Consider the following 26731-nt stretch of genomic DNA (forward strand, 5'->3'; position numbering starts at 1 on the left):
GCACATTTTCAAAATTTACGCACATCTTGGATTTTCCATCAACCGTTTTTATCCAAAAATATCCAAAATGCACATAAAATAGGTGGATGAAAACATAGACTGTGAGAGGGGTGTAGTTAAAAATGTTTCTATAACTGTTGTCAACAAACACCACCACTCCAAATGCAGAAGCAAATGGTCAGACTTTGGTTAAAGATTAGCATTTTTTTCCACTTCCACATATTAATTGTTCACTTGAAAACAACAGCATTCATTCATTCATTTTCTTTTTGCCTTAGCTCCTTTATCATTCTGGGGTCGCCATAGGGGAATGAACCGCCAACTTACAAAGCATATGTTTGTATGCAGTGGAAGGCTTGCAGCTGCAACCCATCTCTGAGAAACATCCATACACATTCATACACTATGGACAATTTAGCCAACCCAATTCACCTGTACCGCATGTCTTTGGAATGTGGGGGAAACCGGAGCACCCGGAGGAAACCCACGCAAAAAACAGGAAGAACATGCAAACTCCACACAGAAACGCCAACCGACCCAGCCAAGGCTCGAACCAGCGACCTTCTTGATGTGAGGCAACACCACATTCACACAATTCTTAGATCTAAACTGTAAAGGTGTGTTCACATTTAATTTGCTTGGTTTGTTTGGTTCTACAGAAATCGCTGGACACCTCAAACAATACTCAGTGTGTACTGTATGTGCTCACGTACTTGTATTTTTATCATTGGAAAACTATAAGATGTGTAAAGGAGTCAAAACAGAAGCTAGACAAAAAAAGCTTGAGAAATATATAATTTAAGGGCATCTTGTGACATGTGTTGTTTTTGGTTCAGTAAAGATGTCATTGATCAATTTTATGCTTCTATTTCAGTCCAATCACATTAGAGTACATTTAGAAGCAAGCCAAAATCCATAACTTCATCCTGTCGATCTGCTTGTGTAGTTAAGGTTACACTTTCACGGATTAATTGCTCACTTGACATAAGCTAGCAAAATAACCATTGTAAATTAAGATTTAACATAGACTTTAATGTAGGAAAATATTGCTTTGCTTAATTTATATCCATGGAGATTATTCATTTAAATCCTCACAGAAACTAAAAATAAATTAGAAGAAAATGAAGGTGTCCTTCCCAAAGACCTTGACTATTTCAGACTGTGGCAATCCCAGCCTGCAGCACTGGCTGGTCCTTCAACAGAAACCGGCCTAACAGAACCAACTGTCCAGAGAAAAGAACACACTGTTTAGTTTCAAATTCCACAAGTGATGACTCATAACTCCGGATGATTTGAAAATAAAGACATAGCCAAAGATGTAACTGCCATCTCCAAGACTTCAGTCACAATGCTAGCATCTGTGCTCGGCTTCTTCCTCCTCCTTTTTCTCAGCCCAAGTCTTGCTGATGATACAGGTGAGTGGAGACGGTTTACAGCTGACACATAACAAACAGGCACAAAGATCTGCGTGAATGATCCACCGGCTGTGCTGTATTGACATGAGGGGACGGTTTATTCACAGAAGGTGACAGTGATAGAGGAGGAAATGTGTTTCTCCTATCACGCATCCCCATTAATTGATTACACCTCTTCTCGGCTATGTCACGCGTCTGCTGCTCCTATGAGGCTAACAGCTGTTCTATACATTCCTCCAAAGATGGTTTTTGTAACTAATGCCATTAAGACTGTCAAGCCTGAGACAGGTACACTAGAATGACAAAGGCACAGCAGTGTGCATATACAGTGTGATATGCATACATTTACACAACAGGGCTGTTAAATGCTTGATTCTGATTGGCTGATAAACATTACAATTTTGGAGGACCAAACCTGCAAAAATAAATAAATAAATGTACATATACACTTACACTCACCGGCCACTTTATTAGGTACACCTGTCTAACTGCTCATTAACACAAATTTCTAATCAGCCAATCCCATGACAGCAACTCAATGCATTTAGGCATTTAGACATGGTCAAGACAGCTGATCTACAGAGATTTTCACGTACAACCATCTCCAGGGTTTACAGAGAATAGGTTGAAAAAGAGAAAATATCCAGTGAGTGGCAGTTCTGTAGGCGCAAATGCATTGTTGACGCCAGGGGTCAGAGGAGAATGGCCAGACTGGTTTGAACTTATAAAAAGGCAACTGTAACTTAAATAACCACTCATTACAACCAAGGTTTGCAGAAGAGCATCTCTGAACTCACAACACGTCAAACCTTGAGGCGGATGGGCTACAGCAGCAGAAGACCACACTGGTTGCCACTCCTGTCAGCTAATAACAGGAAACTGAGGCTACAATTCGCACAAGCTCAACAAAATTGGACAATAGAAGATTGGGAAACGATTGCCTGGTCTGATGAGTCTCGATTTCTGCTGCGACATTCGAATGGTAGGGTCAGAATTTGGCGTCGATAACATGAAAGCATGGAGATTTATATATTTCCCTTGAACGTGACCTTCAATATGGCGGTTGTGAAGTAGATTCCCATTTTCTTGAATGAACATCGTGAGCATATTAGACTTTTTTTATAAAACATACAAGATATCACAGACCAAATCACAAAGAGGGAAAAAAGGTTTGTTTTATAAAAAATAAATTTAAAAAAATCTACCATTTTTGATGGAATCAGATTTTAAAATATTTTCTTTAAGGTCCATATGAACCAGAAACGATTGTGTGTGTGTGTGATGCATGACTGGGTTTGTAGTCCATTATGAGGCAGGACTGTAGTTTGTGTGAGTGTGAATGTCTTCCAGTGATCTCTGGTGAATAGATCACTGGTGATCAAGACAGTAATAGTACACCACTTTTTTTTTTTTTAGGACTACACCACTGGTTTCAGTGTTCTCAATTATAGCAACGCACATTTTATTGTCAGTAACAGCATTGTAAAGAGTGAAACATTAATAAATTTGATTACTCATTACTGAAAAAAGTAACGCCGTTCAGTTCTAGCACCGTTATTTCCATCACGCGATACTAAATGGCATCTCACTGGTGCAAATGTGAAATGTGTATGATTTTTCTGTCACACTTTATTATGATGGTCCGTTTGTTGAATTTCAGTTACATTGCATCTACATGCCAACTAATTCTCATTAGATTATAAGTAAACTGTTAGGTTGGTGTTAGGGTTGAGGTTAGGTTTAGTGCAAATTGACATGTGCTTGCAAAGCTTCTTATAGTCAGTTACTGTCTGTTGAATGTCTGTATCTACAGATATTAACCAAACACAAACAGTCTACAAATACTCAAATAGACCGTCAAAATAAAGTGTTACCGATTTTTCCTCATATGCACACAGTGGCTGAAGACATCGGCCCTCACCAGCTGGAGCGTCTGGTGGAGCTGCTGACGGTTCGAGAGTGTGAAGACCTCATCTTCGCTTTATCTCAACCCGAAGAGAGCATCTTCAAACACCTGGACCGACTGTCTGCAGAAAGAAACCAGCTATTTCCATCAAGACGACGCAGAAGCACGAGTGAGTATGGCACACACAAGCGCAGCCTCTTTAAATAGTCTAAAACGGCTCTAATAAATTGATACTTATTTGTGTTATGCTAATGAAATCCAGCAGCGCTTTGCGTGACGTGACACATCCTGTGATAAATGAAGAGGTCATGAGCAGCCAAATGTATTTGTTTATCCCCACTGCACACATCAGTCTGCCGTCGAGAGGTCCACTCGAGAGACATCTCAACCAGACGAATTGTTGATATAATCCCTTTTCATCAGAAATGAAATCTATCGAGGCAGTGGGACATGATTGAATTGTTTAATTGCCTGAACAATTGAAGGGCTCCTGCATCTATTACTGGCTGCTTTCCCTCTGCCTGTCTGGAGCACGTCTGACATTGTGTATGTGTCTCTGTGTGTACTTGTTTATGTGGTTTACAAGGACACGAAATTGCCTAATGATACGAGTATGACCGAGTTTTACTCTATGGTTTAATTCAAAATGCTTTAAAATACACTTACGGTGCTTTCACACCTGTAGATCGTTTGTTTTGTTCAGAAACTGGGATTAAAATTGTTACAAAGTTTATTTTTGTTCTTGTTGTCGTTCGCTTTCACACAGAAAAGTTTCTAAGTGGACCAAAACAGTAAAAACAAGTCACGTGCGAGTAAACTCTTGTCACATTGGTCAGTTTCAGGATTTATGTCTCAGTCCCACGGATTGCGTTCAGCTGTCACGTCGTTATTTTAATTTATGATGATAAGCAATAAGACAATATGAAAAGGTGCACTTTAATTTTGACACCCACAGACATCATCACTAAATATAAATCAGAGAAGACGTTCTCATACACAGCCAATTTTCAGTTGTCAAGTTTTGTAAAAAAAAAATGTATCTATCCGTTTCCGAGTCTAAGCACTGTATCAAACTGTATGGGGAGTTAATCAAAACGTAATAATAAACATTTACAAAGCAATGTAATACTTTCGAAAATCACGATCGCAATGTATATATCCATGCCTAATATCCGATAGCCAGAAAGTGATTAATTTTTTATAAATAATTAAAATGTTGGTATTTGTGATGCAGCAAGTCCAGAGACTGATGTGTACACTATGATTTTATATTATTATTATTATTATTATTATTATTTTTTAATAATACTATTACCTTTATTATACCAGAAAAAAATGCATTGAGATTAAAAATCTCTTTTACATGAGCATCCTGGCCAAGATTAGGCAGTACAAGTCACATGGGTCTGACAAAGAACAATCAAAAAACCGTTAACATGAATCACACTGACAAACTATTCAAAACATCTACAAACCTGTTACATAAAATTCACTTTAAAGTGTGATATGACTAAAAAATATCCATAAATGAATATTTTTTCAATTCAAATGAGTAGCGGCTTGGACCCGAAAACAGTATTCCATACAGTATGTCACAGATACGTCATAACTTAACAAGCGAATTGAATCAATCAATCTATCTATTAAAAAAATGACTAGTATTGTGCATTATAAGCTTAAATTATAGAAAGAAATAACAGATGAAGCGAGACTGCAGTCAGATCATGAAGCAGATCAATGTTGATCTTTCTTTCGAAGTGTCAGTGCAGAAATGAACAAAACAATAAGCCTAATACAAAATATTACAAGACTAAAATATGGAAAAATCAAATATCAAATGGTTATTTTGGTCAGTTTTCCCAATGGATAAAAAGCACCTAGTAATGTTTCACAGGCTAATATTTGATAGGCTTTATGAACAGCTAAGTTCATAAAGCCCATGATAAACTTCCGGTGAAAGCTTAATGTGACTACTTACAATATTTACAAGGTTGTTTTTACAGGATTGATGTTGTAATATAATTACAATACATTAAGTTAATTAGACTTAAGCATTTATTTAGTTGTTCAAGCATAAAATGGGATGAAAGACCATTGTAACCACTAGCACCGTCAGTGGTAACAGGCTAGCGCAAAAATTCCATTGAAAATGCTGCAGTAAAATAAACTGTCATATGTTAAAGACATGTTGGGGAATATGGATTTTGATGCAGTGCTTCGTGTCCAGTCTGAGACCCACTTCATATCATATATCTAACAGGCAGTGAAGACCAATGATTTTTAAAGAAATCAGATCTTAAACGTGACAATTTTATAATGGAAAGATTTTTAACTGGGTCTTTTGATTGTTCAAAATTAGCCTCAGGTTTCCTGTGAGTGTTGGGTTTAGGGGGCATTGTAAGCATTTACAGTATAAAATACATTACACCACCTGTTGCATATAGAATTTGTATTTATATATGTAGCGCCACCTAGGTGTATTAAGTTTAAGATAGCGCTCCAGGTTCAATACACTAAACGCCTACAGATATGTTGAAGTAGGCCCCTCTGATATATTTCAATGACGTAATGTAAATAAGGCAGATGAGAATATAAATATTTGCTGTGTTTGAATAAATTACCAGAAATAAACTCTGTGAATAATAAAACTCTTAGATAAATCAGAAAATATAAATAATTTAATTAGAATAGAAATGTAAATATTGGGAAAAACCCCAGATGTAAAACAAAATACAAAATATAGAATTTATGCACAGCTAAAAGACAGTAAAATGACCCAAAGTCAAACCCAGCAATTTACAGTACAATGAAGAATATTAATTAAACCAATATAGAAAAATACCACCTTTCTACACTCTAACAATTAAACTTATAAATCAACAAGTGACTAAGAGTAACTGAATATGTTTCTCTTTGAAAGTGGCTACAATTGTGTCACTAAATTACACACTGAATTAAACCTATATAAACTATTAGTATAAATCTATACTGTAAAACACGCAGCAGTATTTTATGCTCACTGCATCTCCATAAACAACTCAATAATCTGTGGGCCCACACACTCACACATTCATACACCCCCCGTTGCAGGCCTGTATCGCTGCTAGTGTACGTTGTGGCCGGGAAAATGAAAATGGCCTCTTCACTCTCCTGAGCACAAATAAAATTAAACAAGATACCTCAGACGAAGATGACCTTGATCCAGATGACAGCAAACCAGATGCCAGCGATCCAGATGACAGCGATCCAGTTGACAGCGATCCAGATGACAGCGATCCAGTTGACAGCGATCCAGATGACAGCGATCCAGTTGACAGCGATCCAGATGACAGCAATATATGGCAGTTCTCCAAACTGACAACACTTGTGAACAACGGGCCAACGAGCCGCGATCGATCGGCGAACTTCTGCCGCGGGTCTTTCAAATCCTCACTTTCACTTTTTCTCCCCAGCTGATGAGAGGCAAATCTCATGTAGTATTCAGGCTATTTGTGGTGCTATTTGCTCCTCTTTGACTCTTTCAACGTTGTTTCATGCTAATCTAACAGTCTCTCTTTTTTTCTCCTCCTTATTTTCGGTTTAACCGTCTCTCTCTCAGTTCAGCTTTAGTCCTCCGTAACTGTCAGTTGACAATCTAGGCATTTAAAAAATGCTCACTCACTCTGAACTGACTAATAACTGACACTGGAAACTTATATGATGAAAACACACCGCGAACTTAAAACAAACACAAAACAAACTCAAAGTATCAATATATATTCACTTGTTTTTATACTCCGTGAATGTTACGCAATCAAAACAGCCGCGACGCGAGTCTCCCCTTCAGTTTCCAAAACTGCCGGCTGTGTCTCCTCTCTCCGCTCTCTGTTCCCAACAGCCAATCACATTTCACACTCCACACCAGAGGGCGGGACTACACGCATATAAACCAATATTGTAGGAACACCTACCAAACTTGTTAACCCCATGTATTTCAGTGAAGGTTGATCAAACTTGCTATCTTATCATATTCTCAGAGATAGACGCTCATATCATTACACATCAACATTAGGATGTATATTCACAAATGAATGCAAAACACATTTTAGATTTAATTCTGTTCTAGAACCAATATGAATAAATAAATAAATAAATAAATAACCTTAAGATTACTTTAAAACTTAACTTGTAGAACTTCATTCTACTGGGTTACATGCTCCCCCTTCTAAACATCTCATGTCCTCATGAGATTACCTCATTAAACTTCAATAGTGATCTCAGGCTCAGCACAATTGCTTACTTGAACACAATGAGTACACCGTGCCATAGGGTGGCACCACACTGTATTACAAAACTTTGGTGAACTATCCCCACCTTGTACTTTTACAACCATTCCTCTGTGAACTAAGGTTAAAGACTTGTTAGTGGGTCTCCCCAGACAATCATAGCTCAATCGGTCTATAGGTCTTGTGTTTCTCTTAGGTCGCACATGAACATGCTCTACTACCTCTCTAGTAGTATTGGCTGTTCCAGGATCTCCCCCTTCTAGAGCAGGATCTTCAAGCTCCTCAGGAGTCTGCTCCAATACTGCTTCGTGGCCCTGGTCAGTGACTGATGTGTCATCCATCTCTGCAGCGGGTGTTTCCAATTCATCCTTATTGTAAACTGCTCCCTCATTTATTGAAGATTCCTCCTGTGTTACATACTTTTGAGTTTCATCGACCCTATTCGGGTAGTAATACCACAAGTCATCCTCTTCACTGTCTGAGTCATTTGTCAATCCACTTCCTGTCATGTTCTGATTTATTTCCTTTAATCCTCTTCCATATTTTCTCCCCACAGATTCTGTCCTGATCTCTGTTGGAGCAGCTGTATTTTGAATTTTTCCTGAATCAGACAATCTCACATCATCCCCAACAGGTAAGAGATGGTCTCTGTGAAGAGTCCTCACACTTCCCATTCCAGATTCAGGTTTTAAACGATATACAGGTAAGTTATTCAGCTTTTCAACTATCAGGTAAGGAACAGAATTCCACTTGTCACCAAGTTTGTTCTTTCCAGTCATACCCAGATTTCTTGTCAGCACACGATCTCCTACAGCCAATGTCTGATGTTTTATGTGCTTGTCATACAATCGTTTGTTTCTCTTTTGACTTTTCTGTGCAGTTTCAGTAGCCAACTGATATGCTTGTTGTAACTCTGACTTCATTCTTTCTACATATTGTCGATGGCTACCAGCTCCTTTTCCATCAGGTGAAGTTCCAAAACACACATCCACTGGCAGACGAGCCTCTCTTCCAAATAGAAGATAGTACGGGGAATATCCAGTTGCATCATTCTTAGTACAGTTGTAAGCGTGCACTAATCGGTTGATGTGCTGACTCCATCTGTGTTTCTCCGTAGGATTCAGAGTACCGAGCATGGACAGCAGTGTTCGGTTGAATCTTTCTGGCTGAGGATCTCCTTGTGGATGATAGGGTGACGTTCTGGATTTTCTTATACCAAGCATGTTAAGCATTTCTTTTATGAGACCACTCTCAAAGTCTCTTCCCTGATCTGAGTGGATTCGGGTGGGTAAGCCATAGTGAACAAAAAATTTTTCGCACAGTACTTTGGCCACAGTTAGTGCTTTCTGATCTTTGGTTACAAATGCTTGTGCGTAGCGAGTGAAGTGGTCGGTTACAACCAGAACATTGCTTAGACCTCTGGAGTCAGGCTCAATAGATAAGAAGTCAATACATACTAAGTCAAATGGCCCATTGCTGGTTAGATGGTTCAGTGGGGCAGCCTTCTTAGGTACTGTTTTTCTTGTTACACATCGCCCACAATTCTTAACATACTGCTCCACATAGCTAGACATTCGGGGCCAATAGAATCGATCTCTCAGTAGTTCAGTTGTTCTCTCTACCCCCAAATGACCAGAGTCATCATGCAAGGAGCGCAGTACATGGGACCAATACCTTGAGGGTAAGACAAGCTGTATATTTTCCTTTCTGCAGGAACTGTTGGTGACTCTGTACAGAAGTTTATTCTCAATTTTCAACTTGGGTCCCTGCCGCCGTAACAGAGCAATTGAATCATCTGAACTCCTAGTATCAGTAAGTATTTGTCCAGACTCCAATTCTTGCTTCACTATACCAATTACAGGATCTTCATCTTGAGCCTTACTTAACTCCTCATGGCTCAACTGTTCCATAGGACTGAAACTCAAAGAAGTGGGACAAGCAAATGCTTCTGGGATACTGTGAGGAGAGACACATAGATGATCCACTAGCCTGGAGGATGACTCATCACTTTCATTAATTCTTGCCAGCTGGCAAATAGCTTTTACTCCTGACTTTGAAATTTCCTTCCATTCTGTTGAGATAGCTGATTCAAAGGGGTAGCGTGACAATACATCAGCATCCGTGTTGTGACTCCCAGGCTTGTATTGTAAGCTAAAGTTGTATGTGGCTAAAGCAGCTAACCATCGGTGACCTGTTGCACTCAACTTGGCGCTGGACAGCACATAGGTAAGTGGATTGTTGTCTGTTTTCACCACAAACTGAGCACCATAAAGATAATCATGGAACTTGTCCACAACTGCCCATTTAAGCGCCAAGAACTCAAGCTGATGAATGGGGTAACGCTGCTCAGATGCACTCAGCTTTCGGCTTGCATAGGCTACTGGCCTAAGTCCACCAGGATGCTCCTGATTCAAAACAGCTCCCAGACCATTAAGGCTAGCATCCACATGAAGAACATAGGATTTGTTAGGGTCGGCGAAAGCAAGTACTGGGGCATGTGTGAGACAATAAATGATCTTGTGAAATGCTGCTGTACAGTTATCATCCCAACGCTCTCCAAAAGGCTCAGACGTTTTGTGATATTTCCTGACATCTGCGGTCTTTTTGTTTTGGCCAGATGTTGGTGGGTACCCTTTAGTGAGTTCTGTTAATGGCCTTACAATGGCTGAGTAGTCTTTTATGAATCGTCGGTAAAATCCACAGAAACCAAGAAAGGATCTCAGTGATTTCAGATCAGTGGGCATTTTCCAGCGGGTTACCGCCTCAACTTTAGCTGGGTCTGGTGATACTCCAGCAGCTGACACAATGTGCCCCACATAACGTACTTGGGACTGACAAAACTGGCATTTATCAATTGAAACTTTGAGGCCACACTCTCTGAGTCGATCTAAAACTTTTAATAGTCTCTCTTCATGTTCTTCAAGAGTGCGCCCAAACACAATGATATCATCCAGATAGACTATTACTTGAAGGAGATGCATGTCACCAACAGCTTTTTCCATTAGCCGTTGAAATGTGGCTGGAGCTCCAGTAATCCCTTGAGGCATACGTTCAAACTGGAAAAATCCTAAAGGACAGATAAATGCTGTCTTTTCTTTGTCCTCCTCAGCCATAGCTATTTGATAATATCCACTGCGAAGATCTAGCACAGAAAACCACTTACTGCCAGCCAAACAGTCCAGAGCATCATCAATCCTGGGAGTAGTGTACTGATCGGGGATGGTGCGAGCATTTAGAGTTCTGTAGTCAATGCACATCCTAACTGCTCCACTCTTTTTCCTTGCAATTACAATGGGCGATGCATACTGGCTTCTTGATTCTGTAATTATTCCAGCCTCTAAAAGTTCTTTGATATGGCGTCGCACATCCTCGATGTCTGCAGGAGCGATGCGTCTGGAGCGCTCTCTGAAAGGTTTGGTGTCTGTCAGTCTAATGTTATGTTCAACTCCTTGGGCTAATCCCACATCCCACTCATTGGTAGAAAAGACATCACTTCTGACTGCCAACTTCTGACGGAGTCTCATTTCCCATAACTCAGGAATGGATGAGTCTTCAAATTTAAACAGGCTTGGGTCAATTACTTGAGAGCTTTTTTCCCCAGAACCAACAGTAAGTGTGTCAGTAAGGTACACATTGGCCATTATTGTACCCGATGGAATTGAAATGTCCTTTGAGGTTTCATTATGGACTAACACTTGCACACTGTTATCTTGAATGGTGGAAAAGGGAAGCACAAATGGAGTTATGAATGTACCAGCTGGAAGATTGTCCTCTTCAGGTGAGTCTACCACGAAAATTTCTTTTCTCAAGGGTTTTTCAGTCTCTATTTTACAGACAGCCAGTACTTCTCCTCTAGATGGAACTACACACTTTTCAGGTCCCATCCACCGTACTTTCCCCTCAGGCTGGTCGATTAAGGTATTTTTACATGTCTGCTGATTGAGATGGATTTCAGGAAGGTTAGTATGAATTCTTAAAGCTTGTGCAGTGCTGGATGATTTTACATCATGACTGAGAGTAGCAAGGCGCTGGAAGAAACTGGCGTTTGTTCCAATAATGACTGGTAACTGGGAGGGCCCTTGAGGTTCAGGACATACGAGAGCCAAGATGGACAGCGGCTCCTTTACTCCACTGACTGAGAACGGGAAAGTGACATCCACTACTATATATCCCTTATAAGGATAACTGGACGAACTGAGGCCCCATATGGATAATCCAGTCAAGGGGTGAATCGGTACATAATTTAAATTCTTAGAGTACCAACTCTCAAACACTATTGTCACTTGTGATCCACTGTCTAAGAGGGCTTGACATAAATGTCCATTAATTGTCACTTCTACTGTTGATGCTGGTCCAACTAGGCCTTTTGGAATACTGCTGGCTTTGTTTATGTCTGTCTGACTCTTTTTAGAGAAACAAACTTGGTTCTGGGTTTTTCTGCTTTCATTAGCCTCGGACTTAAAACTCTTAGCTTGCCGCAAAGAACGAATTAGCTTCTGGATTACTTGGTCTGAATTTTGTGGGGCTTGACATTTTGTCGCAATATGACCGTCTTGTCCACATTTGTAACAGAAATAATCATCTTTTGTTCTGGTTGACTTTTGGCTAAATGATGATGAAGTGGACTGTGATGGTTTTGGCCGTTGTTCTGTAACCTCTAGTGAGCCCTGAGAAGGACTGACACTCATAACTGCCAACTGTTGTAGTAAGTACTGAACTTGTTTCTTTAACTCTTGAACTTCTACATCTTCTGTTTTTTCCATCTGGTTAGGTTTCTCTCTGGATTTAACCACCAAAGAAGAAGTAGAAACAGTTTTGGGCATGACTCCACATAAGTGTGCACGCAGCTCTTGAATCTCTCCTTTGAGTTCTTGAATGACAGATGTGCTTGTGGTTTCATCACAATACTGTATGGATTTGGCTTTAACTGACATTCTGTGGCGAGAAGCTTCACTCTCTTCTGCCTCACGTATTTCCTTCAGCAGACTCAGGAAAGAAGGTGGGCATGCTGTACGTTCTCGAAGCCTCAACTGTAGCAACATGAGATCAGAATTCACTGCCCCTCGAATGAGTTGTTCTACTCGCACTTTATCGGCCATTCTGAAAGACAGGCCATTTCTTTCCACCACTTTTTTTAGAGCTTTGTCAATTCTCCTCAGAAACTCTGATAATGCCTCCCCTGCATTTTGACGCATAAGTCGAAACTTAAAATACAGATCTTCACCAGACTCTGAAGATCCAAAGGAACTCTCTAATGCTTCCACATACTCTAAAGCACCTGCTTCTGGATTTGAGAAACGAACAGCTCTCACTATTTCCATTGCTGGTCCTTTAAGGCTTTCCATGATTCTGCGTCGTTTTTCTTTTTCAGTACAGTCACACTCAGTTATCATGAGCCTTGCTTGATCTATCCAGTTATCCATGTTTTCCTCTCCAATTGGGGTTGGAACAATGGCTGAAAATGTCCGAAGTCGTCGGTATGCATTTCCATCACTTGTTGGCTTTATGGTCTTTTCCAGTACTTCACCCATTGCACGTATAATTGATTCAGGAGAACTGTCACCAGCACTGTGGGGTGTAATTAAAGCTTTTACGTCACTGAAAGTTTTCCCTTCCTCCATCAGGAACTTTGTCAGCTTTTCAGAGAATCCTTCAGCATCTGTATTAGAGGCACTTTCACTTGGTTGAATCACGATAACTGACCAGGGCTCACTCTTTTCCCCCCTTGTCACTTCAGGAGGAATACGGGTGGAGTCAGTGGCTTGTCGGCACTCACATAGAACCATCATAGACTGGGCAGTAGGTCCTTCTCTTGTGTCCCTCACTCGAACCCTTCCCAGAGCTTTGACAGTTTCCATTACATCTTCAATCTCTGCCACTTCTGTGTAAACAGGTACATTTAACAGGATTAAAGCATGAGTAGAATCAATACTGGCTGCTTCACACCATTTTGTTAACTCTGCTTGAAGACTGGGGTCCTTTCTCAAAGCCATAGCGACAGTTTATGAACTTTTGAATAGAAGACAGTAGGTGCTTGGATTCAGATAATTTAACTTGTCTCTTCTTTCTTTATGAACTTATCATTGATGTATCAGAGGGAGATCCCGGACGAGCCCCCACTTTATGTAGCGCCACCTAGGTGTATTAAGTTTAAGATAGCGCTCCAGGTTCAATACACTAAACGCCTACAGATATGTTGAAGTAGGCCCCTCTGATATATTTCAATGACGTAATGTAAATAAGGCAGATGAGAATATAAATATTTGCTGTGTTTGAATAAATTACCAGAAATAAACTCTGTGAATAATAAAACTCTTAGATAAATCAGAAAATATAAATAATTTAATTAGAATAGAAATGTAAATATTGGGAAAAACCCCAGATGTAAAACAAAATACAAAATATAGAATTTATGCACAGCTAAAAGACAGTAAAATGACCCAAAGTCAAACCCAGCAATTTACAGTACAATGAAGAATATTAATTAAACCAATATAGAAAAATACCACCTTTCTACACTCTAACAATTAAACTTATAAATCAACAAGTGACTAAGAGTAACTGAATATGTTTCTCTTTGAAAGTGGCTACAATTGTGTCACTAAATTACACACTGAATTAAACCTATATAAACTATTAGTATAAATCTATACTGTAAAACACGCAGCAGTATTTTATGCTCACTGCATCTCCATAAACAACTCAATAATCTGTGGGCCCACACACTCACACATTCATACACCCCCCGTTGCAGGCCTGTATCGCTGCTAGTGTACGTTGTGGCCGGGAAAATGAAAATGGCCTCTTCACTCTCCTGAGCACAAATAAAATTAAACAAGATACCTCAGACGAAGATGACCTTGATCCAGATGACAGCAAACCAGATGCCAGCGATCCAGATGACAGCGATCCAGTTGACAGCGATCCAGATGACAGCGATCCAGTTGACAGCGATCCAGATGACAGCGATCCAGTTGACAGCGATCCAGATGACAGCAATATATGGCAGTTCTCCAAACTGACAACACTTGTGAACAACGGGCCAACGAGCCGCGATCGATCGGCGAACTTCTGCCGCGGGTCTTTCAAATCCTCACTTTCACTTTTTCTCCCCAGCTGATGAGAGGCAAATCTCATGTAGTATTCAGGCTATTTGTGGTGCTATTTGCTCCTCTTTGACTCTTTCAACGTTGTTTCATGCTAATCTAACAGTCTCTCTTTTTTTCTCCTCCTTATTTTCGGTTTAACCGTCTCTCTCTCAGTTCAGCTTTAGTCCTCCGTAACTGTCAGTTGACAATCTAGGCATTTAAAAAATGCTCACTCACTCTGAACTGACTAATAACTGACACTGGAAACTTATATGATGAAAACACACCGCGAACTTAAAACAAACACAAAACAAACTCAAAGTATCAATATATATTCACTTGTTTTTATACTCCGTGAATGTTACGCAATCAAAACAGCCGCGACGCGAGTCTCCCCTTCAGTTTCCAAAACTGCCGGCTGTGTCTCCTCTCTCCGCTCTCTGTTCCCAACAGCCAATCACATTTCACACTCCACACCAGAGGGCGGGACTACACGCATATAAACCAATATTGTAGGAACACCTACCAAACTTGTTAACCCCATGTATTTCAGTGAAGGTTGATCAAACTTGCTATCTTATCATATTCTCAGAGATAGACGCTCATATCATTACACATCAACATTAGGATGTATATTCACAAATGAATGCAAAACACATTTTAGATTTAATTCTGTTCTAGAACCAATATGAATAAATAAATAAATAAATAAATAACCTTAAGATTACTTTAAAACTTAACTTGTAGAACTTCATTCTACTGGGTTACATATATATTTCTGTATTGCTGTTATGGCCAGGGCCAGACGGAATCTGCGGAGGTTTTTTGCTATTTCTGCTGAGAATTTTGGTAAAAATCTGCAGATTTCTGTGCAATTATTTTGGGAGTATCCAGCGGAGTATCATAACTAAAACCTTAATATATAAAATAAAAGTAATAAATTACTAATTATTTAATATGAATTATATTAAAAACTAAATAAATTAGTAAAATAAAAGTAAAATAAAAAAGTAAATAAACAGAATTAATGATGGGTTAAAAATTTGCAGAAATCTGCGGAATTCTGCGGAAAATCTGCGGAATTCTGCGCACGCAGATTTCGTGTGGGCCTTGTTATGGCCCAATGTGTGTTCGTTTTGTTTGTAATGTTATTGTATGTACCCTATTATTATTATTATTATATATTTTAGATTTGTGTTTTTGCCCTAAATATTGTTTTTGTAAGAATTTATAATTCTATTGTTTGATTTTGAGAGTAAGAAAATGTGAATACATTTAGTTTTCTGCTGATAGATTGGAACAATTGAGGTCTTATTGATTTTTTGTATATTTGATAATGTAACTCTCTGACTAATATGAGACAACAAAAACAGTTAAACTCAAATGTTATACACCTATGAAGAGTCTTTGTGAACCATTTATACAAGTGTTTGTTTGTGTGTGTGTGTGCGTGTGCGCATGTGTGTATCAGACCATCAGCCCCCCTGTCATTCAGCACTAAAGGACTGGCTTCAGATTCACGGTGAGCAGATATACTATGACAGGCTGTCTCGAGCACTTCAACAGATCGGCAGGACTGACATCGCCATAGGTCAGCAGCATACACACAAAAACACACATACATGCACAGCACCACATCAATCAATAACCAGATTATAACTGACATTACAAAGTAACATGCAATAATTTGTATAGTATTGTACAGGGATGCACAATATATCATTACCACACAGTAAAAAGCAATTAGTTGACTTTCAAAAAGTGAGCAAACCCGTTGCTTTCAAAGCGATTACTTAAAAAGTGAGTAAATGCGTTCTCTTAAAAATATTCAGTGAATGCAGTGAGCATTCTTTAAAAAAGGAACTTAAAAGATAATAACTTACTCTAACCTTTATTCAAATTGTTTCTTTCATATGGTGTAACAACTCTGAAATTGTACTTTGATGTTGCTTGGTTGAAGATTGAATGTCACCGGCAATACTTTTAGTTGATTTTTAGCAAAACACTCCTCTTGCTCCTCTTCCTGTGATGCTTTTTTAGTTGTTGGTTGTTGTATTTCCTTATGATGTGGAAATAATTCTGCAACAAATTTTTACAAATGACCTGTTTTTGTTGATATTAATTTGTCTATTAATGCTTCAGGAGCAGCAGAAGTCATCATCCCACTTGTTTGCGCTTTCCTGTTTGTTTGTTTGTTTGTTTTTATATGGGTGTTCTGCATAGTACGTTTTCACAATTCTGATTGGGCAAAATGAATGTGTGCTCACTCAATTGGCTAGTCACACACAGAGAGCAGTCATGCATTTACTTTGGGCTAAGGAAATTGCTGTATTTAATATACATTTCATATCGCAGCCTCTTGTGATTAGCTAACAGCAACGCTTCAAATTGCGATAGCAATTCAATGTTGATTAATCACACAGCCCTACATGGAGGTACACATTTGTACTTTTTAGGAACTCATCTGTACTTGTAAGGTACCTGTGCGATTTGGGGAAAATATCTAATTGTTGACTTTTTAGCAAGACATTCCTCAGACACTCCACTCAAACACAGACACTCCGCCCTACATAGAGGTACACATTTGAACTCATTTGTAATATAATGTAAGGTGTTTTTTTATAGCGCATTTATCATGTATGGCCATACATCCAAAAGCTTTACAATCATGAGGGGGGTCTCTCCACACCACCACCAGTGTGCGACGGCAGCCACAGGACAACGGCACCAGTAAGCTCACCACACAGTGATGAGACAGTTATACAGCCAATTCAGTGGATAGGATGATTGGGAGGTCATGATTGGTGAGGACCGATGGAAGGAATTTGGCCAGGACACCGGGGTTACATCCTTGCTCTTTAAGAGAAGTGCTATGGGATTTTTAATGACCACAGAGAGTCAGGAACTCGGTTTGTCTCATTCGAAAGACAGTGTTCACTGAAAGTATAGTGTCCCCTTCACTATACGGGGGCATTAGGACTCTCACAGACCGCAGGTTGAGCGCCCCATTCGGTCCTCACTAATACCGCTTCCAACAGCAACCTAGTTTTCCCATGCGGTCTCCCTTTCAGGTACTGAACAGACTCAGCCCTGCTCAGCTTATTGAGTAACTGGTCTTGGGCTGCATGGTGATATGGCTGTATACTTCTGTACTTCTAAGGTACCAATATAAACCGTATGGGTACAAAAGAGTACCTTTTGAGAATATACCACCAAAGTGACAGATAAATAACCTGATCTTTAAAAACTATCTGCATAATAGGTGGTGTAAAAGCTCAACTTTACTTCAAATTGTCTGACATTAACGATAAATATATGTATATTCAGCCTGATCTCACAAGGAAACGTAAGGATATTACATTGTCAAATTCGTACGAGTTCAGTCGTATGAAAATGTACGATTTTAAAAAAAGAGGCGTGGAACCCAACCCCACCCCAAACCCCAACAGACATTGGGTGATGAGAAAATCGTACTAATTAGATTGTACGAATTCATACGAATTAGCCACACAAAAAAAACATCAAAAAGTTACGAATAGCAGCGTTGGTATATTTTTTAAAAAGCCAGATGTGTTTTTTCTTTCAGGCTGATCATTTTTATTAAATAATTTACAGAGAAGTCAGGAAGAAAATAAAAAGATTTTTTCTTTGTAAAACTACTTCACCTTAAAGGGCACCTGGAAAACAACAGCTATTAATTGATTTTCGTTCAATTAAAATGTTTTTAACTTGCTTTTAACAACTTTTCTTTTGTTTTTCCAAGTTAATTCTGAACCAACCACCTCACACCCTGCAAAAATGAAACTCAGCAGCGCACACTGTTATTTTTATCCATTTGTGATGGGATGCGCTTTGCACCCTGTCACTCTGGCAGTGATTGTGGTCCAGTGTGCGCGTGACTCCATAGCCGAATGGCATCGGATATGAGAAGGTGCAAACGATATGACAGCAGGCTCGCTGGAGCTGACACCAAATTCACTACACGCCATCTGTTCCTTTCATCATCTCCGTTAAAGGGAGAAAAGGATAAACACGGAAAAAGTGGGGGGAAAAAAACGACAGGCACGACAGCCCAAGAACATCTTTCAGTCAAAGAGGCACACTGCAGAAAAAAAAGCTATTCCTATGCACACATAGAACCCGATGCATATGGGAAACGCACAATGTGACAATTACAAGAGTTTAATTGGCAGTCTGTAAATGAGCTATGATGAGGAGTAGCCACTCAGCGGCTGCACCTTGGATAAATTGCGTACTTATGTTCCAGCATGTGTGTCTTCTTCGGCTGTACTTGCTCATTATACTTGCTACATTTATTGGGCCCGGCACACTTAGTTAATCTCATTTCAAGACGTTCATGGAGGCCATTACTGTGTGTTTGATTTCTTAATGTGCTGCAAGAATGGCTCATCTCTTGTATGATTATGAAACAAACGTCACAAACAAGCAGCTGCCTCCAGCATGATTGTCATCCTTTTAATGAAGTCCATTCATCTTATAAAACTGTATGAGTGAAGACAGGACTGGAGGACTAGACTAGAACTAATGCGTGTTTTGTTTGATCTCACAGAAGTGGGTAAGAATATCAACCAGGACAAAACTCTTGCTATTCAGAGATATGTGGAAGGATACCACGAACTTGTAAACCAAATGGCCAGCAATATAGAAACGCATCAACCTGAAGATCTGCAATTCACTGAGAAAAAGGGTGAGATGCCTCAGCAGTATTTCAAATTACTGAAAGACTCATTTGTCAAATTATTTGAGAGATATTCTTGAGTTTGCAGATGCAAATATTGCAATATGTTTCAGACGGTTACAGCAATTTCCTTTACTTTTTTTTCCCCCAGAGCTCCTCTCATAATATTAGTCTAGAATGGTGTTGTCACAATAGTGAATTTCTGTGAACTGACGACCTTCACAGCCAATCACAGTCATTTCTGTTGAGCTGTCATGCTCAACAGCACTCAAATGTTATTGGGGAAAAGGATGTTTTTAAAATCTCAGTATTGATTGGTACCAAAATGAATTCATTATCAACACTAGTGTAGAGCGAGCAAAGATTTTAAGCACCAATTAGCCACTGTTGATTAATAAAAAAATGCAGTGTTTCTCACACATAGATACATTAGATCACTGGGACATACTAGTTCATCACAATTGAATTTTAACAGACAATTGCTTTATGCATTATGATAACGATTAATCTGCTCAATCATTGTCACATCTTCCACATTTCTGTTATATTTAATTTCCTAGCATATTGGAGATAAAGTAGCATCTTAACATGCCATTCACAGGTTTTTGATGCAAAGAAATCTGCTCATGTATTTGCATAATAATGCATTTAAAAGTTATTTTCAACCAAACGATTATATTTTCAAGTTAAAAGTGCTGCTGCAGAATAACTATAATGTGCATAAAATACATTTTACATCAGGTTATATAAATATCAATCACTCAAACCTCTTCAAAACCAAACCTTCTCTATTTAAAGGTGCAGTAGGTGATCTGCCACAATGCTAACCGGTTAGCATAATATTTATAAAATACAGTCCCTCCCCTGCCGTCCAAAGTCACACCTCCTGAAACATGAATGTGTGCACCTTAAAGATGACAGCAGACAAACTTCTCTCACGTGCCGTCCAAAAGCGACTCTGCTTAATGCTTGGCCGGCGGGAGCTAATAACATTAATTCTCGGCCATGAGTCGGGTGTAAGACAACAGATAATTCTATAAAACATATTATTTTGTATTCTATAGAAGTGTCATAATTAATGTTCAAGCAAAAGTCTTAAAATATCTTTACAATATCTTTAAAAAGTCTTTACATTGTTTTTCAGTAACATTTAGGATTGATTTTAGTTTATTTAGAATTATAATTTTATAATAATAACAACAACAACAACAACAACTACTACAACAACAACAACAACAATACTAATAATAATAATAATAAACAAATTGCTGTATTTATTGAAAATAAAGAATTATATTTAAATGTATTTCTAATAATTACATATTTAAAATATATATTTAAACATTTTAAATATACAGTATGTAAGTCAAACACATAGTGTCTTTATTTCTTGTGGGATGGGGAGGGGGTATGTTTGGGGTGGCTTCGCCCAGGGTGCCATTTAAACTAGAACTACCACTGGTACAAATCTACATTTGTTGACAGACATTTTGGGCTACTTATCAGAATTATGGTAATTGTCGGCCTGACAATATTTAATTAGATGAACATTCTTTAGTCTTATGACTTACCCAGAATATAAAAATACATATAAATACATTTAGATCATTTACTTTAATCATTACTAGTGGAATTTGAAGGGACTTTCAATCAGCACAACAAAAAAAAATGTTTTTGAAGACAATCACACACCCAAACTACACCCTTAAATGTCTGCCTTATCTAATCGAGTCCTCATTTAAAGTGCAATGTGTTGTAGCCAAATAAACCTTACAAATAATTTTCACAAATTCGAAAACTAATGTTACTGTGTTACTCTGAAATACTGACATCAGCAGAATGTCCACCGCTTATCATCAATACATCACAGCAAAGCAAATGTTTAAGTCTGCAAGGCACATCTATACAATCAATGAGCACAAACATCAGATGGATAAAAAAACACACATTGAAAGTTTTCAAAGTCACAGGGCTTTATACAATAAACTCAAGTCAAAAGATTCTCCTCATAAAATGATGCCTTTGAAATAACTCTCATTTGTGCATTTGTGAAAATATCATTAAAAATGATTAAATGATTTTCAAAATGTATCGATTTTCACTATTTTTATCAATTGTGAGCTTAGTTTTTAACAGCAGATGGCGCTGTAAGTTTTACAAACAGCCTTACTCTTTGTGCATCCAGTTGACCTTTCGTTAAGCCACACTCGAAAACCGCCACACACCAATCACGGCTTAGCAAACGTAACTACGCGCAGGAGGTCTGTCAAACTTTCGAGCAAGGGAAACAAGCCATCGTGTTGTGCATATGGATTTTGCAAATCTAATACCCGGTATCCTAAAAGTTTGAATGGGGTGGTGGAATTGTTTTCCCTTTCCAAAACCCAAAACCCAAGGGGAGAATGCCAGCGTGAATCAAGCTGTGTCAGAGGCCGTAAAAAGCAGAACAATCCAGTCATATTTCATTCTGTTTCAAGCTATAAATATTTGGATTACATATCAACAGAAAAAAAACGAGATGTGATCACAATCCGAGCATCTGCAGTTATTATACTTTACCCACAGCTTTTTTTTTAAACGTTTGTTTGTTTTGTTTTTTTGTTCTCTGTAATCTTTAATACTACTTGAACTAATCATTAATAAAGTTAGTAAAAGTTTAGGCAAATTACAAGAGTGTTCATAGTGAGCTGTTTACATTAATTTGCGGTGCTCCAGCAAATTAATGTAAACTAATAAACTAGCAAAAAAGTGCAAACTAATGTAAACTAGTTAACATTCATTTGTGGTGCTCCAGCAAAGCTACCAGTACTGTCAAAGGCTTCATCCATTGCTTCACAGTCTCTTCCAGCACTTGCCATCATGAAGGTTTCCGTGGCATTAGAGTCTGCTCGACTAGACTACTCAACAGTTTCTTTCTACAAGCTGTTAGAGCCCTCAATTCCAATCACCTTACTCCCCTCTGACATCTTATCCCCAATCCCAGCTCCCAAAATAGGACCACCTCTTTTACCCACCACACGGAAACCTCAAAACATCATGCAATTCTGAATGTGCCTTACACAGGTAAGTGGGCTTGACAAACCATGTGTAGAAACATGCGCTTTTTCATCTCTGACACTTTTCCAGACACTTGCACCAGTTTGCACCAGAGACATTTTTACAACCCATCACTCCATATCTCTATATAAAAAGACTGTGCACTTCTGAGTGTGCCTCACACAGGTAAGTGGGCTTGACAAACCACCTGTACAAACATTTTTCTCTCTATAAACACCGGACACTTCCTTAAAACTGCATCTTACTGTGCAAGGACTCAATAAGGAAAACAATGTTTACCTGTGAATGCACCACACATCATGTTGCACTACTTAGTATTTAAGTTTGAAGAAAACTTATATACATCTTTTGCACAACATATTGCATGATATTGTTCCATTTTATGTAAAAGTACTTTTTTTATAGTCTGCCTTAGGTTTTGTGTGCAGTAAAGTATTTATAGTATGTGTATAATTAGTATAATTAGATTTAGCGCACCGGTATGTTAGTTATGTAAAGGTTTAAAATAGCTCTAATGTCCAATGTAGCGTTCATTTTTATGATTGTTTATGTAGCAACGTAGTCCTGTAAGACATGTCATTGCAATACTACAGTCCACACATATGTAGTATTTGTATTATGTCCACAATGTAAGTAGTAAAAGCTTAACTTGACTTGATTTAATTTTGTGACATAAAAGCCAACTTACATGACTCAAATATACAAGTGCTCTTCCTCAAGAGTGTTAAGTGTATTAAATGGTTAAAACCTAGCCATCTCCTTTTAAAAACTCCCAATCGATTTATGAGAGAATAGCGATGTATTTTAAAAATGGATTTCTTCTGATTTCTCTAAATTTCTCAAACGATTATTTTGATAAGAGCTCAAATAGTTAATTTATTTAAGTAGAAAACATGAGGGTTGTTTTAAAAGCATCATTTTGAGCAAACAAATATTCCTTGATCTTTTGAGAAGAGCTCGTTGTGCAAAGCTCTGTGAGTTTAAAAACTTTCACTGCGTGTTTTGATCCATCTGATGTTTGAGATCATCGATTGTATACATGACCTAAATATTTGCTTTTCTGTGAAATTCTGCTGATGGAAGCATTTCAAAGTAGCTTGTTTTCGAATTTGTGAAAGTGATTCGTACTGTGTGTTAAATTACAAAACATTGCATTTTGAAAGAGGAATCGATTGGTCAAAACATCAGTCAAATAAAGGAGAAAGACTGGGTTTTAACGAGTTTTAAAGAGGTTTGAATGATTGATTTCTCAAATGATTTTTAATTTAATACACTGTAAAAAATGCACTGTAAATTCATGCTGTCCTAACACAAATCGGTTAATTTAAAGGTGCTAAGTTTTTGACTCTTCTAAAGCATAATAATACCATCATTTGTTTGCAGATATTTAAGAAACTTGCTCATTGAACATACTTGTTTATCTGAAAAACAATGCTGATGTCAGTTATTCTGCTTTGAAAATGTCTATTACGAGCCGGAACATCTGCCTTTGTTTTGGTCCCTTTAACTTGCCCAACGCCAGTTTAGCCAATAATATTTCAGCACCCCCGAAAGTGGTCAGAAAGGCTCTCAAAGTGTGTGTCCATGACTGAAATGCGACCTCCGGTGGACAATAACAATATCCGAAAGTCTCATGCTTTGTTCACACCAGATGCAGTGATATAAATGCGTGATAATTTTGAGTTTAATAGCCTCATTCGCACATCAAATTCACTTCACAATAGACACTGATTCGCATCATGGCCGGGGCTTCTGTCTGCCCGGTGACTATAGCTTCATTGCTAAATGACTAACATGGATTTTATTGAAAGAATAGCTGTGTTCGTGTGCTTTAGGAAGACTAAAAAAACAGCGTTGACCCGTTCGGAGCCGTGCCCGAGTCCACTAGATTCATTCTGAGTTGCACCCAGCTTTGTGAGCTTATAAACTCTTTCAGAAAATATACTTGGATGATGGAAGCTTCAGCAGTGCTTCAGACTGAGCCGAGCCCAGTTTGATGAACTGTTTTCCGGTGTCGGTAGGAGCATTTTCTCCCAGGACACCAACAACAGGCGCTATGTCATAATCACTCCCCTCCAAGAGAAAGCTCCTGATTGGTTTACACGGCACAAATGTCTACAGAAGTTTACATTTCCCAACTCGAGCGATACACGCTTTAATTGTGTCAATTACAAAAAAAACTATCAACTTGCGCCGCTTCATTTGCATAAATCACATCATTCACACCACCTCATTTGTGCGTATAGCACAGCAGGATGTCTATTCGCATCTTTGCAATGATTTAACATATAAATCACTCACACCGGTGTGAACGCAGCAATATGAGTTCCAGATGAGGTGGTTATTAATTAGCAAATAAACTAAATATTATGAACGTAAACATTAGGTGAGCAGGTTACATTGTAAATCTGTGTCCTTACAACATGCTGCCTGCAAGAGATTTGATAAGCAATTTGGCTGTTTGCACCAGACGAAACACGACAGAAATTTAAATACAGCCATTCAGAAGCACAGAATAGTGCACTTACTGCACTCCAACAAAATGGACATTATTAAATCCACATGCTGAATCACTGATAGGTGTTGGCTTGCACCGAGTCACAGTTTTGAAGTTTGAAGTTTTGAAATGTTTTTTTTTTTTTTTAGATCCGAGTATCTACTGCTTTCAGTAGTATGACAATAAATATCCTGTAAAATGGCATTCAAACACATTATTATCACGTAACTCTGAATAAAGCACATGAGGTGTACCTGAGGTGATCACAGTTTATCGTGTTGTTAAACTGCAAGAAATAAAATATAAATTTCAGGTGTTGGTTAAAACAAAAACTCCTTTTAATATGGAAAATATTCTTTTTGTTGTGTGCCATTGCTTTTATTTAGAGCACAACTTAAATCAGCCTTTAGACTGCTCCTGTTGGTGTCGCCAATCTGGCAACCTGCACTTGCATGTGTATAGAACCAGGCATGCAAAACCTAGTTCAACCACTTGGGGTCCAACTTACATACTGCACCTTTAACGTAACACATTTAAGTGAATTAAACATGAAACAATCAAGTTGTTTTTAAAACAAATTTTTAAATTGTGTCTTTTCAGCTCATTTTAAATAATAGTAGGAAAAAATAATTTGAGTGTCTCCTATAGAGGAGTAAGAATCATGTTAAAAAAAGTTGTCTGTAAACAACTGCAAACGTTAGCTAACAAACCCAATCACTGATTGCTTGACAGCCAAAGCTTTTACCTGGAAGGATGTGGACCTGGTGGTGATAAGGCAACCTGCGCCACCTTACCAGCACCATCTGCTAGACAGAGCATGGCCTCTAATTTTCGGCCTCCTGCTTGGATTTGTCGGTGCGCTGCTCATGAGTGTGCCCATCTTGCTTATTAGCATATATGTATCCCATGGCAACAGTACCAAATCCAAGGCAAAGCATCAACCCCGTCTCTGTCCCCTCCTCAGCGTTGTGACATCATCACAGATACGCTGCCAAGAGGACACAGAGTAATGGATGTTCAGAACAATAATGAAGCCATGATTATTGGTATGAATTGCAATATTAAATTTGCCTTTGATGGCTGATTACGACCCATGATTCTTGTCTCAAGTGCCTTCCATTGGCTGTTATCTCGTTTAGTAACTAACTATTAGTTAGTGATAGTGATTTAGTAACTTATTATCTAAACTATAATTGGACAATGCTGACAGTTAAGGCAGAATGATTAATTGCATTTGCGATATTATGATATGTGACTAATATAAAACCACAAATGCTGCAATTTCCCTATGGTCACAAGACACACCAGAGTAAAGCACTCTTAAAGGTATAGTTCACCCAAAAATAAAACATCTGTCATCATTTACTCATCCTTTACTTATTTCAAACATTTGTGTGTTTCTTTTTTTGTTCTGTTAAACACTAAAGATATGTTGAAGCTGGAAACCTGTAACCATTTACTTTAATTTGTTTTTCCCATACTATGGAAGTCAATAGTAACGGGTTTACAGCTAAAATATTTTCTTTAGTGCTCAACAAAAGAAAGAAACTTAAAGGTTTGGAAACACTTGAGAGAAAGTAAATAGTAAGTGAATTTTCATTATTGGGTGAACTATCCCTTTAAGAGGAAGCATCTGGTTATCGACATTCATATTTGTTAACTTCTTTGGGAGGTATACACAGTATAGTGATATTTTGTAGTCCTACACTACCTGATAAAAGTCTTGTTGTTGATTCCAGTTGTAAAAGCAACAGATAATAACTTGACTTCTAGTTGATCATTTAGAAGAAGAAGAAGGTAGATT

The 26731-nt window shown here is 38.4% G+C and overlaps 2 protein-coding genes across 28 annotated transcripts in view; one reads left to right on the plus strand and one right to left on the minus strand.

Moving 5' to 3' along the window:
* The window catches only part of plxna2 (plexin A2), a 775091-nt gene that overhangs the window by 721636 nt on the left and 26724 nt on the right, over nt 1-26731 (minus strand). The window lies entirely within an intron of this gene.
* Nucleotides 1273-26024, plus strand: tmdd1 (transmembrane and death domain 1). Of its 8 annotated transcripts, none has more exons than XR_015522805.1 (7): nt 1278-1415; nt 2185-2397; nt 3314-3490; nt 16146-16265; nt 19245-19382; nt 22212-22436; nt 25660-26024. XR_015522805.1 is itself a non-coding variant. In XM_087305635.1 (7 exons), exons 1-6 carry the CDS (start codon nt 1349-1351, stop codon nt 22419-22421), a joined length of 780 nt encoding a protein of 259 aa, XP_087161761.1. In that variant the 5' UTR covers nt 1278-1348; the 3' UTR covers nt 22422-22436; nt 25660-26024. The 8 variants fall into 8 exon arrangements, 6 of the variants coding, with proteins under 6 accessions (XP_087161761.1, XP_087161762.1, XP_087161760.1 ...); XM_087305635.1 differs by having other exon boundaries at nt 22357-22436; XR_015522806.1 differs by lacking the exon at nt 2185-2397 and having other exon boundaries at nt 1273-1415.

The sequence above is a fragment of the Danio rerio genome, chromosome 23 (assembly GCF_052040795.2).
Source record: "Danio rerio strain M-AB ecotype USA chromosome 23, GRCz13ab, whole genome shotgun sequence".
NCBI classification, from domain to species: Eukaryota; Metazoa; Chordata; class Actinopteri; order Cypriniformes; family Danionidae; genus Danio; species Danio rerio.